Below are 20,410 nucleotides of genomic sequence, written 5' to 3'. Positions count from 1 at the left end.
TTGGAAATTCCATCCTTTGAGGGATTTTGGTTGCCTGATATAACGCGAGAAAAGGCATTTTAGATTATACATCTTAAATTTAATCATAGTTTGCGTAATAATGGATAATGTTATATTTTAATCTTGTACACGATCTGCCTGACACTCTAGTACTTTCTGTTTAGTTAGCATTTCCCACCAAGAGGTGATACGATTATATTAAGCTAAAAAAAAGTTAAAATATGATCCTTCGATTGACATTGCCACACACTTTTGTTGGCTTTCATTTTAATATTTTGTAAGCTATTATTATTAACTAAAAGTTTAATTGTATCTTTTTAAAAACCCCAATAAACGGGACCATCCTAGCAATACGTTTATGATGAAAATACAAATATTGAAGTTCAATGTATATATACAATCAAGAAAAAAGAATCAAGCAATTTCTTTACTATTTTTTGTAGTCTGTAGTATGGCAAGCCGCACCGCTTGATCGACAAATAGCCGTATTAAATAGTCCATCAAGTTTTTACGATAACATTAATTCTAAATGTTTTTAAGTTGGTCGGGTTATATTGGTTATACCATCCGGTAGCCGTCGACATTAATATTTTAAAAGTAATAAATACAAATCTATCGCGTAGTAGATATAAAGCCTCTTTGGTTGTGTTAAGATTTTATATGCTGGCTGGTTAAAGCCGAAAATAAAATGTTTTTAGAGGGAATGTTTCATAATTGAAATTAGGAATGAGTAGCATATTCTGAAGGCATTTCGTTGTAAGAACCGCCACCCAATTGTGAACGTATTTCTGCGTACTTTTTAAGGACAAGATTAGGTTAGGAGTGATATTTTCTGTTCATAAACCGTAACAATCATTGTTTCACCATGTATCAACTGACATGTTCGTTCATAGACAATCATTAACTGCCTTGATATGTGTACGTTTTAATATTACAGCGATCTCTATGAGATATATTAAGTTTATCCATCGAGGAAATTAACTCTAATTGTAATAAAAAAATTACATTATTCAAATGGCTTTAACATATCAAACGGGCAATATTTATAAAGTTTTTGACCACTTAATGCTGGTAGCATGTTCAAATAAAACCTACTTTATTACTCAATTCCGTTTTTACGATGGATATTAAATGTTTTTGAATTTTTGAATCACGGCTCATAATTCACATATGAAGGTCCAAATGAAATATGGTTTTATCAGATTGGAATAATTTTTTTACATAGCATAAGGACTAATAAAATTTTAACTGAATATTTGTATTAACCTAGAGATTAGGTGACATTGAAATCTGAGATGCATCAGGCTATCTCGCTTTTACAATTTAATTGCTAATATTGAGAAAAAATTGATATATAGTATTATACAACAGTCCATAACTTTGTGTACCGTACTCTTTATTAGTTTTGTTATTATTTTTTAATTTTTTCCTTGCATGTGTAAAATTTGTGATGTCATATTTTATTTATACGCGTTGTTTTAGAGCATATAAACAAATAAATAGAATTAAGAATATATATTGCGCAAAATCACGTGCATCATGAGCCTACCCCACATAGACACCTTCACGTACTTTTACACTATCAAACAACAAAGCCACTTAGTTATTTGGATTGAATAATTTTTGTTTGTTTTTTTTTCCTTTTTTTCCTTTTTGTAGTTAAATGTATTATGTATTCCATCTCTGGCTATATTTTCGGTGTATCTGTTTGTTATTACATATAATTTATGTTAGCTGTAGGATTACGAAATAAATATACAATTTCAACCTAAACTTAATTAATCTTGATGAGTGAATAGTTTAGATAATTATGTATAGCAATCATTTCTTCAATATATGTTAGATACATAAATAAAACACAATCGGAAAATATCCTAAAATACTCACGTACGTGACATTACCTAAATAAATAGTACAAAATAGGTATATTACAGAGAATAGTAAAAATTATTGTCCTTCGTACGGCAAAGGAAATTACTATTCCGGTCGCAGGATAAACGAGCCTGGAAACGCTTTGTACAATTGTTTTGAAATGAACAAGTAAATGCTCTCTTTAGCTTTGGTCGCGACTGTACTTATTGCAAAACGTGTATCAAACTTACCCACAAGTCTGGTTGTACTGTCTCTTGGTACGAAACGCTAAATTTGCATGAAACATGTATAGTCTTACGCCGTAATACTTAAAATCAGTGGCGCTACAACCTTTTTTGGTCTAGGCCTCAGATTTTTGTATCTGTTTCATGATTGTTAATGTAATAGATCAGCCTCCTGTGTCTAACGCACGCCGTCGACTATTTGGGTCTAAGACAAGCCGGTTTCTTCACGATGTTTTCCTTCACCGTTCGAGCAAATGTTATGTGCACATAAAGAAAGTCCATTGGAGTACAACCAAGCATCGAATCTACGATCTCAGGGATGAGAGTCGCACGCTGAAGCCACTATGCCAACACTGTTCTTATACTTATCAAACAAATATTATCTAGCCAACAGGAAAAATGATGAAGCGTTTTGTTTGATTGTGATTGGCTGAACGGACACGGAACGTGTCACGTGTATGAGGTGGAGCTGTCATGCTGTTCACCAGAGTAAAGTGAAGTTCATTATTGATTCATTTAATGGGAAGCATCTGTCATTCAAGGTATCACAGATGGAAGCTATTTTCGAGTAGTGTGCTTGAAATTATTTCAGTTTTCAGTGAAATGCGGGGCAGTATTATGGACATACTACGTGCTCTGTGATTCATAGATGAAAATAGAACCCAAAAGTTGACGTTTATAATATAATAACGTGAATTTTATATTGTTCAAGTGGTTTTTTGCCAATCAATATTTCCGAACAATTTTGAAGGTAATGAATATCCCAGATATACATTTCATTGACCTCGAGTTTTAAAAATTTCAAATTTGGAATAAGGCAGCTTTTGTTTGTGCCGAAATTCGAAATCAGCCGCATTCATTGACCGAGCATAATTCATACTACATATGTAGGCTGTATACTATGTGACATAAAACCTCTTTTTAGAATAAAGAATGAAATACTGAAACACTCTTCACACATCTAGACGAGCGTAATCGTCATTTCCGTTATAAAAGTCGTTTGTTTATCATATATTTTTTGTTGGTCATAAAATAAAAACCCTTTACGGTCTACCCAATTACTTTTTATGGGCAGGGACGATCTCCGGTATCGAGACCGGCATTTGTATGTCAATGTTGTGTGACCGTCCTATATGCTTTATTGACTTACGTGGCTATTTGGGGTCCTCTGTAATGTTTCTCATTTATTAAACTACTTTTGTTCCCATTACAGGTTGATACATTTATCGAATGAAAGCGGTTCAAAATTAAATGGCTGCGTTGTATAAGTATCAATTTTTTTTTCATAAGCATTTATAATGAGTAAAATAAAAAATATGTTTTATCATTTTATTTTTCATTGGTCCAAAAGAGGATCCTGAAGTCAAAAGTATGTCTAACTAAGCACTATACAGGAAATATGTAGCAGTTTCCACAACTTGCGTGTTGCAAATCTTTACCAATATTCTAAAGCTGATGAGTTTGTTGAAAAGGATATTTTTTATGTAATTGGAGCCAGACGGTCAGGAGGCTCACCTGATGTTAAGTGACACCTGATGGAAACTCACATGGCCAAAAGGCTCTTCTCTCACTTCCTTAGATAGACTTTACAATTGCCGCTAGTAATACACTTACATGTTTTACTACGTTTTTCTCCTTTTACATGAACAAATATTGCGTTCGCAATAGGTACTGTACCGTGTATATTGATAAGATTTTTGCTATTACTTTTTATAGAACAGCCTTATTTGACAATAACAGTCTAAGTTTTTAATACCACAAGTTTTTGAATATATTACAATAAAGCTTAAAAAAAATACCATGCTCTATATACCATAGACACAATGGTACATAGAAAATGTTATTTTGAAGCTAAAAACGTAGTAAAATATGCTTTTACGATTAAATACTTAATAGGTTCACGCACTGTTACCGTTCATAGGAACGACAATCCGAAGATTTATATTGTCGTCCAAAAAACTCGTAAACTTTACCGATTCTGTATTTGCTATAGGTTTGTTGGCTTTAAAAATGCAGTCAAAACGAACCATATATTATTCGCCAGTTTATGGTAGCTCAGCCCACTCCAATATTTATGGGAGTTTTTTAAGGTAATGAATTTTGTTTATTGTACCCTCCCAGTATTGAATGCGTTTAATGAATTTTCGCGCTTTGAATTTATGAACGTAAATAGAATTTCGGCGTGAAATTAATTTCCCGTGTTTTAGTCACTTTATTTATTTATAAAAATATGTATTTATACACGATTTGCTTAGAAAAATAGCTGTTATCTTATTATAGTTTTGCCCTCATATGCTTATGTTACGGAAATGACCGTTTCCTCACATTCCTTCACCATGGATCGACACTCGAAACATTTGTGAGAATAAGGTTAACATCTAATATTTAGATGTTCGTATTTTTTGGAATATGATTCACACTGTTTTTAGACATAGTATAATATTCTGTATATAGAAGTCAAATGTCAAATTCCATTTTCTCTTTGAAATACGAAAATTATACTTAGGTTTCCACTCTGAATATGTGTGAGCGCTTGTAATCAAAAGAGTACAAGGGCCATCAAAAATTCAAGAATCTTACCGTACCACTTTCTTAAAGGACAGCAACGCACTGGCAAAGCTTGGGTGTTGCGAATGTCCATGGGCGGCGGTGAACACTTAAGTTTAAGTGCCGCGATCGTTTGCCTCCCGTCTCATAAAAAATCAAAAGAGCTTTAAAACACTATACACACTTAGGACGATGCTTTCATTTAACAAACCTAACTATACTACTAAGTAATAAGTTATAGAACGGTACTCCATGTTATATTATCAACAGTATTAGAACCTAAATGACCAGCTTCAATCAAATCTTCGGAGATAATCCATCTCGCAATACAATTACGATTTACCTTACGCATTATGTTATACTATTAATGACATATTAGTTTGTTTGCTATGAAATATTATTGGTTACTTATGTTTAATTAAAACAATATGATCTGTTTGTATACGCAGTAGTTAAAGCGTCCAAGATCAATTTCCAGTTTAACAATAATTGGTGTACGTATAGAAGACTTATGAACAAAAACATATCAATATCATGCCCTCTATCGTCAAATTATCAGTCTAACCGTCTTAACAAAAGTAATGCTTTGTCTCTTAGCATCACGGCGTTTATGGATTCGTCAGAAAGAGACGAATGTGTAATTAAAATTATGATATTGTATTACGTTTATACATAGTTTATTTTGTTTACAGGTGAAATTTGCGCCGAAAGTGAAAATTCGCATAAAAACAGGAAATAGGATAATTGAGGGAAAGGATGTTATGCTTTGTAAGTATTTACTAATGTTATAAAGATATGAGTTGAGTGTTTGCTTTTTAACGCGCTAGGAACTCAGGAACAGGAACTCAGCTCAGGAACTAGTTATAATTTACAGATTATGTATTAAACAGTTTATTGATAATTCTCAGCTTTTAAACAAGATAATTTTTATAATTTAAAATTTAGTTAAAACCGATTACACCATATAGTCGACGAATATTATGTACTAACAAAGACAGTGACAGTGTGTAGTAATTTGCTAGTCCTTAACTTGTGATGAAATAATATGGAGTAAGTCGAGGCTCGCGTATCCCTTAACAAATTTCAGTGGCGCAAATTCAATTTCTGAATCTGTTTCATGATCATTTGTCAAACAATAGGCAAGGAGGTTCCTGTTTATGACACACACCGTCGACTTTTTTGGGTCAACTGGTTACCTAACAATGTTCTTCACGGTTCGAGTGAATGTTATGCGCACATAGACAGAAGGTCCGTAGGTGCAGGTAGGGATCGAACATACCACAGGGATGTGAGTCAAACCTCAACGACAGAGATACTTTTCATGTGATATAAATCAAGAGAATATACATAACATTTTTATACTAAACTTATCTGACGAAAAACGAAATATGACAATTATTTCGTCTTAACAAAGGCCTTGTTTAATTTTAAATCAAATGCTTTACAAAAGGGGGTTTAAGCTGGGACGATTAAATTTCACTGCAAATACTAAAATTCCATTTTCCATTTGACGGTAGTCCACTATTATTTCGTATTTCAATGGGATTTACAGTCATTACACAGCTCCCTGTTTCTCGTTGGATTATTTCTGTACAACTTGCTAGAAGTTTCTTTGAATGTTTTAAAGATTTCTGTCCTATTTTCGTGTGAAATTTATCACTCTGTACTGTAAAAGGATTGTGTCTGCGAATATATAGGATTAATAAACAATACATTAATTGGAATGTTTAGTCAATACAGACAATAATACAAATATGGTTCTCAAATTAAAGAATTTGTGTGGGGTTTTGGGAAGCCGTATCCTCGAATCAAACCTTTGTATAACTTTTGTTTCGCTGGTTTACTATCGCCAGCAGAATTTGAACAAAGGAGTTTTAATGCAAATCTGATTAGGTCTAGCCTTTGCTGGCGATGGTGGTTCATGTCCCTCATGCACTCGACCCTAACCTTCTCTCTAAGGTAGATTGTGAATAAATATGGTCATCTAAAATAATACGAAAATTTTGTTGTGCTCCAGCCTCTTACGTCTTTTCATGTGTATGTCAAAATCAGACTGACATTGTCACCCGACATTTGACATTTGGCAGTGATTTAGCACAGACAAAAACACATTTTTTTGGTTTATTAATTTAGTACTTTTTATGCTACTACTAAATATATACTAAATAATACTAAAACTTGCTTGCATTAAATTTATAGTCCATAGACTGTAGTATGTTATACAACCTTACCTCATATGATGTTCTTATTTTGAAACACGATATTTTAAATAAGAATTATTTTATTGAAATGTTGGATTTTATGTTTTTAATAATAAATAGTTTCATTATATCTGTGATAGTTGTCATAGTCATAGCTTGCGTTGTCTTTGTCCTAGGACACATCTGTCTTTGAAAGAATTCCAAAATAAACATCAATTTGTGACACCTACAAAAATATGTTAAACTATTTAAATATCGATCTCATTTCGATTAACTGTCTAAAACCTGAGTGTTACGGGTTCAGACTTTATACTGAATTCGTTTACATTTTTAACAGTTAGAGTTCCAATCAATGACACAAACATATTTTTTCAGCGTGCACAGCGGACGCGAACCCAAGTAATTTGACATTCAGATGGATTTTAAACGATTCCATAATTGGAAACAGTTCCGAACTGGTGAGTATCTATTGAAGTTTTTAATTGCTTCTGAATATTAATAGATTAAGTTATCAAAGAAGTTTTCAATTTACAATTGACAAAGTCGATTCATGTCAACGTGATGTTATGTGACAGATGATAAATTTGTCGCGTTACTTTCAATTACTCGTGACTTGTCCATGGCATAGATAAAATATAAGGTTGTACGAATAGCAAACTGAGTATTTTGTCAGTTGTCGATGCATTTTTCTAAATCTTTGTCCCACGAGATTATGGTAACTGGAGATTTTTTTTTAATAATGGCGTTACCGTCATAAGCTAGAAGGGGAATTTTCACAGATACGAATAAGGTCGCTAGTGTAATTGTCGACTTTTGTACTCTAGAACCCCTTTCCGCTTTGACTTTAATTTCACACTTATAAAACAATTTAATATAAAGTATTCTTGTTTTGAAGTTGCGGTGGGTATATTCTGATAGCATAGCCAAGAATCATGCTATTTTTCTCAGAATTCTATATTTTATAAATTTTATATTAAGTCTGTTAATTTCCTTAAATTTAAAATTTTATTAATATTACTTAACAACGTGCTTAACATAAACATAAATTACGGAGAATAATTGTTCACTGTAAAATCAATAATTGCTCTTACCCAGTAAAGTGGTAAGAGCAACATTAATTATAACTAGTTTTATTGTTTTTAAAATTGAAATCGTTTATTGCTTCCTATGGTAATTGTTATTTCATATGGAAAACCTTAAACGAACCGCGTTGGTGCTTACCATAATATGTTTACGTTATTTTTTTATATTGTGCAAGAATAAATATGACATACTACAACATTATATGGGAATTGCAATTGTTTCGTTGACCATTTCATTATTTTTAGACTGCCCAAAAATTGCGATATATTGCTTATACGTTGTCACAAAGAAAACCTCAGGGTTGAGACGCCAACATTCTATCATTTTATTTTTAGCCAAAACTTTTTTCTTGATACACTAATATCTGATTATCCTGTGTTAGTAAATATTGGTAACAGTTAGTATGTATCAGGAACCCTCTCCGGTAAAGGCCTCCAAGGCTTGCCATCTTTCTCTATCCCGAGCTATTTGTATGCTATCCATTGAGGAGCCGCGACTTTCTTGATCTTATCATCCCATCGAGTGTCGAAGGTCTGCCTCTGTATCGTTCGCCTGGGCCTCTCCATGAAGTTACTATTTACGTCCACCTGTGAGGCGCGCTACATGATCCGCCCACTTCTACTTCACTTTTTTTGCGTGGCTCTAAGTACAATTCTTTCGTCTCTGATCTTATTTTTATGTGTCTTATCTTATGTACCTTTCTAATATATATATAGGCCAACATTATTTAGAGACTGTTACATATATAACTCTTATGTATAACTAATAATAATTTCTTAATAATAACTAATTTCTTTTAGTTCATACCGAATATCACCAGAAGTTACAATGGCGCAAGAATAATCTGTAAAGTGTTTAATGAAGTTGGTAAAAGTGAAGAAACAATATTACTTGAAATTTCCTGTAAGTTTTTTGTTATTTTTTTGAGACCTCATTCATGATGCTAACGTATGTCTGTATTTTTGGAATATTTTCTGTACCTTTCAACTCGAAAAAGTTATCCTTTCGTAAATTGAATTGAGGTCGTCCGCCATCGCAATTAGTTTTTTCATATATTTATTCATTTTTTATAATAATTATACAAAATCATACAGACGCTCCAACGTTTCGAAACCGTCCTATGGATGTGGAAGCTGAGTTGGGTAAGCAAGTGACGCTCAGCTGCGATGTGGATGGGTTCCCGGCGCCAGAGTTTAAGTGGCTGCATTTGGAGGAAGACACTAATATCGTAAGTTTTCTAATGCTAGAATAACACTTGCGGGAGCTTTGTGTTATTTGCCGAGATTAATACGTTTCAATAATAATTGTTTTGCAGAATGTGGGTAAAACAGCTAACCTCACACTAACAGCTGACACGCACACATCAGGGCGGTATATGTGTATAGCCTCCGTCGAAGGGTACAAGGAGATTGAGGCAGAAGCCTCCATATTTATAAAAGGTATGTCAAACTTTTATTTGAAATCGATAACATTACATTGCAATATACAAACAATGTAATAGAAACGGTAGAGAACAACATTAGATGCACCAATTTCATGAAAGGTCAAGTTAAGTTAAAGTAAGCAATTTATTAGTTATCTTTATGTAAATTTATTAAACCCACAAAGTAATAATTAAAATTATTAAAAATAAACTCACAACAATGTCAAAAAGTTTGGTCCCTGTGGCAGTGTACCTTTAACGCTGGCAACATTTCCTCGCTGTATTGCGATACTTATTGGTTGAAGGAAGCAAAGCACCAGCTCTGGAGTCACAGGTACTATCTACCAGGCGCCAACTTACATCTTTAATTAGTGCCTGCGCACTTAAACCCCACGGCCCAAGAGTCTCTACTCCAAAGGAACAAAATCGAAGTTGAAGTTAATACTCTTATATTTGTGCCGTTTATTATTTTCTGCCTTCTCGACGGCTGCCCCAGCTATGTTAATAGATTTATCTTTAAGTGATATTGACTTAGCTCCGATTTCATATGACCTGTCTGGTGTCTTTTATAAAAATGTTTTCCAGGTAACATGTGTCTTGATATTTGAAAATACAAATGTACAAATTTTATACAAAGATAATTTTCTATGTTTGTTTATGTATGTCTATCTACTAATCCCTGTTCCTCCTATAATCTTTATAGGAGGCTTCCTTCTTTATTTCAACTGAAAAATGTTTTGAAACTTCAAAGTTAAACAGCCATAATAATATGATAAAGGCAGTACTGTGTAATTATGCTTAACACACAGCTATTGATTGATATTCTAAATTTGAAACTATATAGTAATCATTTCCATTCATCAGAACTCTTATCTTACGATATAGATACAAAATGTAATCGCATCTGAAAATTATGCTCGGCTCTCGCAATTAAAAATTGGTCGTACATTAAAGTGAAACAAAAGAATTACTCGCAATGAAAAAAGAACTGAGAGATATGAAACCAATGCTTTTAGTAGTGCTACTAAGTATATGATCCTAAATTATTTTTTTTAAGTGAACACCAGCTAAAATTCTACAAAATTATCTGCTTTATATTTTGTTGACTATGATTAAAATAAAATAAATATATTAGTTGCTTTCTGAATCTGTTTCATGATCATTTTACAATCTAATAGGCAAGTAGGTGATCAGATTCTTGTGCCTGACACATGCTGTTGACTATTTGAGTCTACGGCAAGCCGGTATCCTCATGATGTTATCGACCGTTCGATCAAGTGTTAAATTAGGCAGATAGTCCATTGGTACACAGCTGGGGATCGAACCTACGACTCAGGGATGATAGTCGCACGTTGAAGCCACTAGACCAACATTGCTCTCTTGTCTACCAATATGACGTAAATATTAGAATTGGTTATTATCTTTACCACCAAACAAAACCTATTTCTGGTAGAATGACGATACATTGTTGAACCTTGCTACCCAGACGAGTACTGATTCGTGGGAAATAAATTATACGCCTTGTAGTCTATTAAATTTATAAGACGCCTGGGCAAATCTTATGTTCGTAATATAATCTTAAAGAGAAAAAGTATTCCTATTAATTACTCAACAGTTATATTACATATGTTATAATTGAGATAAAACAGCTATAAATTTAGGATTTGGGTCGCAATTTATACAGTAAAAGCGTGGACTGCGTAAACACTTTTCTCGAAGAACTTAAAAAGCTCGCTCAGCTTAAATAAAAGAGTGATCGTATGAATTTTTAGTCTTAAAGTGCTGAGTCTACTTTTAGGAATTTTGCTTAAATCTTTTGTAATACCTGCTTTCCTCTGAGAGGTTAGAATTATCCTTTATATTTTGTGAATTTTTAGAGTTTTAGATAGAAATTTTATAGAAAAATCTTCGGCGACGGTTTAAAACTAATTGAATGGCAATGTGTGTTCTTCCGATCTATGGAATGGGGGCAGAGACACTTCTGTGTCTGTTTCACTTTTATTACAAGTGGCTTCTATGTCAATGATTTTTTTTATCAAGGAGTTTTTGGTTCTTCAAAGAATTAGATAATTTTCTTTTTGTTTCTTCGTTTTGCAAATTAGAAGAGAAATGAATAATACACCGGGGTCCAAACGCTCGTCTTCACGGTCAAAAGGCTTTTGTTACTTGTGTTACTGCTCCATAGTTGTAGTGATATGTCTTATTAGATTATAAAACATTTTGTATGAGAACAAAAAAAACTCAAACTCTAAACTCTATCCCACGACTTAAATTAAAACATAAACTAAGCTGCCTCATTTGTTTAATGTATTGAAATCAACTGAACTTTACGTTAAAACATACGCCCCTACTCGTAAATAATAATGCTTACTTACTACCAACCATACACTAAGAAAATGTTTCAATATACCGCACAATTAACAAATTTTAGTTAAATTCAATAAATAGACCAAAATGTATAATAACAATCTTTGATTACCGATTTTTGCCGTAAATCGCTGACAGGAAAAGTTTCAGTGTGGTAAACACTATTAAATTGAGAGCATTCTTCCGTTGTTCCCTTGATGCACGAACATTCTTGGATTTTGTTCAACAATCAGGAATCTTCGAGAATCTGGTTCCTTATACCCCTTGGTGATTTCGGTGTATACTTTTTTAAAGCCAGTTTGTCGTCTTCTCCTTGTATATTGGCTTTATATGATCAATAAATATACATACACTGTTACCAAACACTATATTATTCAAATTTAAACCTCAAAAATCTTGCCTTATCCTTGATTAATATTATAAATATTTGATCATATATGTAATGTATTTTTTTAATGTAATGTCATTGTTCGCTACATATATTATATGTCTTAAACTAATTGTTGAATGTCAAACTTCACAAATCACAATGTTTCGACAGTACACAATATTGGAAATATAATAAAGGATAAGAATTTATGTACAACTGTCACATTTATATACGAAATACATCAAAATAGTGCTACCATTATATAACAACAATTCTTAATCTTAGTTCATTCTTATAATACACCTACAATTAACAATTCTCACTATAAATCAAAAAAATAAATCCACAGACCTTATTTGGTTAAATGGATTAAAGTTTTTAAACGCAGTAAGCGTCAAAATTAATCAAGATTAGAAACGATAGTTGGTCAGGTGCCGATATATGAATAAAATTATCGTAAAACCTTAAGAAATATGTTAAATTAATTTATCCCATTAAAAGTGCTATAATCGTATTAAATTGATGAAAATAAAAGCCTCTTGGTAATTGATAGGTTATTCGAAACATGGGTTTTACTTAGCGTATCGTAGCTTGATGGGATTCAACAGCCAACCTCAATTGGACCCATTCCAAAAATAAAAATGTGTGCGTGTACTAGTGTACACAAGTAAGAATTGAAACTTCTTAATGACCTTATTTTTCAAAAAAATTCTCTACTATATGCAACTTTATGAAATTGGTTAAATAAAATAAAATTAGGTAAAGTTTAACAAAATACTTTTATTATCGTAGACACGAATACAAATAATACAATTATTTCATTTTACCTCAATACTACTAAGATTATTACAGAATGTCATTAATTGTAACAGAATTATTACAATCATTGTTATCTCTTCGAATCAACCGTGGTAGGGACAAGAAAATGATGGCACGTAACGGAAAAATGTGACGTGTAACCCAAAAATGTGACGGTAATTTTTATTTCAACGGCGATAAACAAGTTTCACTTCAATAATCATAATCTGATTAGATGGAGGAATGATAATATCGCTCAATAACTAGATATTACCTACTTCTAGAGTTCTGTCTATTTAAATTAAATTAAATTTAATTCATCATCATTAAATCATATTTATAATATATGTTCGTTACATTCGTCATATAATTGTGTAGTATTTCTTCTATAAGAATGCCATTGTTCCCAGGTCCACCGAAGATATTATCAAATCACACGCAATTCGGGTCGCAAGGTGACACAGTGAATATTGAGTGTGCCGCGTTCGCAGTTCCAAAAATCGATAATATCGTTTGGACATTCGAGGGAAAGGAGATTGATGGTGTACATGATCAGGTGAGATTGTAAATTAAGCTCTCAAGGACCCGGCTACAGCGGCTATTTTCAATTATGATTGAACATTACGCAAAGGCACGAATGAGTGATTGATTGAAACTGTATTCCATAACTATTACATTTACACATTTATTGTGATGTATTAAAAAATAAAATCGTTTTGAAAACTAGTCTAAATTGGCTAAAAAGAGACTTCTGTAATTGTATTTGATAAAAAGTTCTAGGAAAGGTTACGTATCTCGGAAACACTTTAATGTAAATTAAACTGGAAGCTAAAGGCAACAGAATATTACTCTCTAGAATTCTTACAACAAGATATGCTTTATATTAAAATATTGTTTTACATTGAGTCTCTAGCTAACCATGATTGCTGAAAAGTAATTAAAACAAATTATTTCCTGTTTATGTCGGCACATTACATAAAACTATTTTAGTTTTATGTAATGTCCCATATTTATTACTTGGATATATTTGACAGTGTCAGTTTTATTGCTCTAATTTGATTGTTAGAACAATTAGATGGTGTTTCTATTGATATTACTTAAGGAGGTCACTAAAAGAATCGCCTAGTATGTATAAATTTCTAAACTAAACAAATTGTTGTTCACGCCATTTTTCTTTTATAAAATTTCACCGTTGGTATAGCCAAGACAGCTTAATATGGATTTAAAAACATGCATTTGTGAAATTTAATATACTATTTTAGGACTATGCCTTTCAAGAGGACATCCAAGCTGGTGGTGTTGTAAATTCGACACTTATCATCCGAGAGAGTCAGTCCAAGCACTTTGGTGTCTACAGATGTAATGTGTCTAATGACTACGGCAGTGATATAATTGATATAGTTTTGAGGCCTACAAGTATGTAATTTTCAAATTTTTCATTAAGCTCCGAAAACGCAATTCCCATTATAGTTGAATATTTTTTCTCACGTCTTCACAGGGAAGTTATATGTTTATAAAGTTTGTAGGATTATTGTTTACTTACTTTCTTACTTGTATTGTGTTTTAGAAAAGGAGAACGAGTGATTTGGTCCATCTGAATTGTGTAAATATTTTAGTCTCTGTGTTTCGTAATATTTATTAATTATTTGTTTTCATAACTATAGTATATATATACATGTTTACAAGATATCACAAGATATGTAAACATATATATACGTATGTTTATATGTTTAGTATATATATATGTTAGATACAGGATCATTTGTTAATCTAATATGCAAGTGGGTGATATGCCCTCTGTGCCTGACGCACGCTGACGACTTTTAAAGTCTGAGGAAATGTTTTCTCGCGATGTTTTCCTTCACCGTTCGAGCGTTAACCAGTTCTATATCATAATTAAATAAAAAATACAGAATTAAAATAAAATAAACTTTGCACTTTCATGATTAAAACCACAATCATATGTTTTAGAATCATTTCCACTTCTACTAATCCTATTTGGCATAACATCTGGGACCATCATGGTGGCAGCAGTCATAATGCTGGTGATATTGTGTCAACGGAAACAGCGGAAAAACAAGCAAGCACAGGTGACGGAAAAGCCAGATGTGACAGTGACTGCCGAAGAATTGTATAAAGAGAATGATAGGAATTCTAATATTAGTGACTTGAAGTTGGAGTTGCGACAAGCAAATGGAAGCTGTGAAATTGTGAGTAGATATTTGTAGCATTATGATATTACTCTCAACGAAAATGTATTTGATAAGCTTTTACTTTTAAAGAAAACACTTTTTTAACGGATTGAAGCTATGTGTTATTATAAACTTATAATTATTTTACATATTTTTTTCCGACGTTTCGCGTGCTTTACGCGTGCGTGGCTATATATATTATAATAATACATAGCTTCAATCCGTTAAAAACATTGTTTTATTTAAATGTGTAAAAGTTTGTAAAGTAAGAGTATCTGTTTTGGTAATTTAAAAATGTATAGTTGTCGGAATCAAAGCATATTTATATTAGTTTTTATAATGACATTAGTTTTTAATGTGATATGTGACATTGAAAACATTTTAACTTAAAATTGTATGTCGTGTCAACATAGTACATAAAGTGATTGAGAAGTTAATTTTTAAGAGTTTATATTATTTTATTTGCAAACTGGTACTAAACATGTTTATACTAAATTACAAATAAATATCTAACCGATAATGGTAATTTACTAAAGCGCTTATTTGGGACTTCTAACTCTAAAACTGATCTACCATCTGCCATCTGATTTTAGAAAAAACTAAAATAGACAATAGACATATTTCTGCCCCAACACCAATTGTTAGACTGCAATACTTAAAATTAACAGCAAAAGCTCTAAAGAACTTTTCCTCTTAGGACTATTCAAACACGGGATCTGACAGTACACTTTGCTCTAATGCGAAGCTTGGTAGTGGCATACCTTTGGCTGGTACTGTACCATTATCAGTGAACCAGGCAAATACATTCCCATATAGATATAGCAATGACTATAGTGATCCTGCGTATTCTGATTATAAGGTAAATAATTTAATTAATTCTCACATAAGTTTACATAAGCACTACATTATTTTGAATGACATTTCATACAACTTATGATGATTTTAGTCCTGGGAGAAATAATACAGATAGTAGATACTTAAGCTACGTGTAATACCATAAATATAATGAAATTATATCCATCATTTTCTTTGTAAATTATTAAAACTCGGTGTCAATTATCACTACATGAAACCATTGACCAAATTGCATAAAAAAATTCATACTATCTTTCTATATGTTCACATAGCGAAAAGAGACAGCAATATTTAAAATTTCTAAATCTTTTACTCTATATATTCATACTTTAGTATGCCATTAAAGCAACATTTACAACAGGTGAATGGTTATTCCACGTACGTCCATTACGGTCATGATTACACGCCCGGTTCTTTGAGGGTGCAGTCACCCACGATGGCCGCTGATAAGCTCACACCGAATAGGTAAGTCTTTGAAAGCTTCTTGAATTTAGAACATCGTTAGAGTTGCCAAAAGTGTAAAATATTTGCTTTAAAAGTCTTTGATAATGGAATTTCAGAGGAATTTACATTAAAAAATATACTTCAAATTCTGTAATATATAAAATTAAAAAATGTGCGCGCATTCTAGTGTACACACGTAAGAAGTAAAACTTCTTTATGACCTTATTTTTCGAAAAATGATCTACTATATGCAACTTTACAGAATTTGGTTAAATAAGATATAGTTTAACAAAAGGATTTTCATAAACATTAATACAAATAATAAATTTCATTAACTGTAGTATAATTATTACTATCATTGTTATCGTTATTATATATTAATGGCTTCGAATCTCTTCGAATCAACCGTGGTAGGGACAAGAAAAATATGACGTGTAACCGATAACTGTGACGGTATTTTTTTTACAACGCCGATAAAGAAGTTTCACTTAAAAAATATATATGTTTTGTACGTATGTATAAATCAATGTGGTTATGCCATTGAGTTGTTATACAGCTGTATAGTATTGAGACTAGATTTGAACGTAACCATATACTATATTCATTGCGACCGCTAGTCGACTAGCTGTTACATTAAATTATTTAATTCCATATTATATTTAGCAGTATTGTATCTAAAACCGTTAATTTATGTTTCTAACCGTCATAGTATTAATTTATAGTTATTATTCTAATACCTGTTGTTTAACTTCGTAATACCTGTTATCTCAAGAATCCGTTATTAAAATACAACAATTTCAGATCAATAAACGGCAGCCTACCAAGGAGTATAGATACGCCGTCTGTGCAATTCAGTGGGAATGGCTCTCAGAACAATTCCTTACAACGATCGGCCAAACGCCAAGATAGTTCCAATGCTCTGAATAATTTAGGTGTGCCCAGTACTGAAGGTAAGTTTAATTTTAAAATCTTTTTGTTCGACATTCAAAATTTAAATGTTCTAGCTATAAAATTGTCATCTAATGTTCTTCTATGTGGAGTAGGATTGTAGTATAATTTAGGCTCACAAACGCGATGAAGGTATAAAGCCTGACGCGTGATTATAGTCAAAATCTGTTGTAACGACATCGAAGGGACTATTCATATTTAGTCGTAAAACCCGATGACGTTAAGTACATAATACAATAGAATTTCGCCTGGACCTTTGATTTTGGTAATTTAACCGGTATGTTTTTTTATTGTGTTTGTTTGTTTTAATTTTCTCCTTTGATAGATTACTTATGTTCTAAAAATTGTTGTGTATGTGTGTTAAACTTGTGATGTCATTCTTGTATTTTTTAAGGCATGCACATTGTCTTAGAACGAGTAAATAAATAAATAAACGATGTCGTTGTAAACCGTTTTGACTGTATTATTCTTGGAAATCAAAGCGGCTTCACTTGTTTAAGCCATTCAGTTTATTAGTTAGGTCTAGATAACTTGACTGTTTATAGACTAACTACAAGGTATTACTCAAATTGTTTCTACTACTAGCTTACTTACTTACTAGAAGCCTTTTATGAAAAAAAAACACATTATAATATCTTTGCAGGGAACCGAATTCCCAATGGAGGTATAATCCATGGCGTGGATGTCCGATATGCAGCGACATACGGAAACCCGCACCTTCGAAGTGGTCTCGGGTTTACAGTAAATACAGCCAAGCCTGCTTCCACGCCAGCTCCACCGCCTTACTCATCTGTTAGAACCTCAGTTATATTACCGTCAGGTGAGGTATTAAAACAAATATAATAAGAGATATTTTTCATTACAACGTAAAAGAATCATTATCTTTGGATTCTGTGGAAGGTCATGGGCTGTGGATGTGATCTTCATTGGCTACAGGCTCGTTTTTTCGTTTCGTCGTCGATTTCGTTTTAATCATCACAGTTTAGTCTCGTTAGTTTGTCTCGTTGAACCCAGCTCATAATTTCAATTCGGATGTAGACTAAACATTTCTTTATAGGTACCTCATCCCACTCCATAACGTCTCCTACAAGTCTTGCGTCCCCGCAATGCGCAACGAGTCCTATTACTAACTCCACTATGTCTACTGACAGTGTGCAACCACCTGTGAGTATAAAAATAACTATAAAATGTATAACTTTAATAATCAAAGACTTGAAATCAATAATAAAAACTTGTTAATATTCTAGTTTTTACATACCTATAAAATTGTCTATAAAGGGACCAGAAGGATATCTGGCCCTGGTATTAATAATAGTAATAATTTTTATTTTTTTTCAATTTCCAAATTTAGTTGCGAAACTGTTATCTATTTTTAAATATAATTTGAAATAAACATTAAATAAAATAATACCACATTCAAGACATGCCTTGGTTGATTTAAAAATATTTATATGCCAGCTTTTCACTGTCCACTATTCCATCTGTCTGAGAAAATGTACAAAGTGAAACTCTAGTAAATTCCTTTTATTTTAGCTGGGCGTGGCCACATCTTCCACCACACCTCAATCGCCCAGTTCCCACTACATATTAGCACCATCAAATAGAACATTGAGTAATTCTACCGTTACTAAAAAAGGTAAGATCTGCTTCCCCACGAGACTTGTACCTTACAAGTAATATACACATTTTTAACGAAGAAAAAAATTACATTTATATATAACTGTAACATTAATTATTATTTAATTAAACATACAGTGTTAACTCTATAGAACGACGCTGTGCATTTTATGTTTTTTTATAAATATTTCTTAATTGAGACAAGAAAAACGTATAGCCATACTCATTTGCCATGGTCAACAACTGTCTACACGTGCAAGCAATCTGAATTTGTAATCAATAAACGAATTTCTTAGAAAGTTCGTATGCATGCTACCGACAGTCGAGTTTATAAATAATATAATAAAGCGACAATAGTACGTTACAAAGCTGTACAGTTTTTACTAATTTCAGCAAAAAGATGTACTTTATTACGATAACACTTTTTAAACGGATTGAAGCTATGTATTATTATTAAAAACTTATAATTATATAAAACTTATAATATAGTACTTTATGACTCAATTGTTGTCGTTATTGAGAGTGAGTGTAATGCTTTGTAGACTGTATGACAAGCTAAACCAACCAAAACCAATTGATATCGACGCTTTAGAGAGTTTGTCGTTAAATCGACGAACGTTACATTGAGTTTACACTTAATTAGTATTCTTAATATTTCTTAATGTCGTTAAAATATAAAACATTGGTTTAGGTCTTTTATTACCGGTGTTTTATTATTAAGTCTACTTATCAAAGAATATTTTTACAGGTTGCACGATTCAAACTCCACTAGCAACACACGTATAACCGGCAATCCGGTAAATAGACTTTGCTGAAGTAAAAAGTGACAAAACTAGTGAATAGCGAAACATAGTGAACTTTGATAGTGAAAAATAAACGATTTAAGTGAAGTGATAAGTGGTTGCGATTTCCTAACTATAATAGTTGTTAATGTGGGTTTTTTAAAGATGTTTGTACATTAGTTTTAATTTTTATAGTTTATTAATGTTTTATTGTTGGCATGAAAATGTGTAATCTAATCTATTTTTTTCATCTAAATTAATTGCTTCAATTGGGATCTTATTTATAAACATTCTTGATATGTCCCTTTCATTTTCAAAATGCTATAAAAATTAAGGGACATTCATTAAAATACATTTTTTATTTAAATGTGTTTATAAATAAGATTTTTAGTGCTTTTATGATTAGAGAATAAAATTCTAATAATTAGTCAATTTTATATCTGACTGAATCTCGTCTACGTTGTAAATATTGTACGATATATTCATTGACTTCACTATTTGATAGAATTTATTAGTTAAAATTTATCGTAAAAGGAATCTTGATATGAAATATACTAGGAACTGATAACTTGATATAAAAACGATATAATAATTTGCTAAGAATAAAACACGTCAAGATTATTTAAATCATATGCAACGCCTAAATGACAGTAATTTAAACTAAAATAAATATATCAACGTTAAAAT

At 32.0% G+C, this 20,410-nt stretch overlaps 1 protein-coding gene across 2 annotated transcripts in view; it reads left to right on the top strand.

Annotated features, from left to right (window-relative positions):
- LOC123720751 (irregular chiasm C-roughest protein-like) overlaps positions 1-19,954 on the top strand; it is a 78,187-nt gene extending 58,233 nt beyond the window's left edge. For both annotated transcript variants that reach the window (XM_045677498.1, XM_045677499.1), the window contains exons 8-22: positions 5,336-5,411; positions 7,220-7,302; positions 8,728-8,830; positions 9,022-9,155; positions 9,243-9,366; positions 13,296-13,441; positions 14,148-14,301; positions 14,857-15,095; positions 15,775-15,936; positions 16,294-16,397; positions 17,178-17,326; positions 17,968-18,144; positions 18,382-18,488; positions 18,858-18,960; positions 19,690-19,954. In XM_045677498.1, coding sequence (XP_045533454.1) covers positions 5,336-5,411; positions 7,220-7,302; positions 8,728-8,830; positions 9,022-9,155; positions 9,243-9,366; positions 13,296-13,441; positions 14,148-14,301; positions 14,857-15,095; positions 15,775-15,936; positions 16,294-16,397; positions 17,178-17,326; positions 17,968-18,144; positions 18,382-18,488; positions 18,858-18,960; positions 19,690-19,727 — 1,899 coding nt within the window. In that variant the 3' untranslated portion in view covers positions 19,728-19,954. The remainder of the gene's footprint in view (positions 1-5,335; positions 5,412-7,219; positions 7,303-8,727; positions 8,831-9,021; positions 9,156-9,242; positions 9,367-13,295; positions 13,442-14,147; positions 14,302-14,856; positions 15,096-15,774; positions 15,937-16,293; positions 16,398-17,177; positions 17,327-17,967; positions 18,145-18,381; positions 18,489-18,857; positions 18,961-19,689) is intronic.
- Positions 19,955-20,410: the final 456 nt, after the last annotated feature.

The sequence above is a fragment of the Pieris brassicae genome, chromosome 2 (assembly GCF_905147105.1).
Source record: "Pieris brassicae chromosome 2, ilPieBrab1.1, whole genome shotgun sequence".
NCBI lineage: Eukaryota > Metazoa > Arthropoda > Insecta > Lepidoptera > Pieridae > Pieris > Pieris brassicae.
The sequence above is the reverse complement of the archived record's forward strand: the minus strand, read 5'-3'. Positions and strand labels throughout refer to the sequence as shown.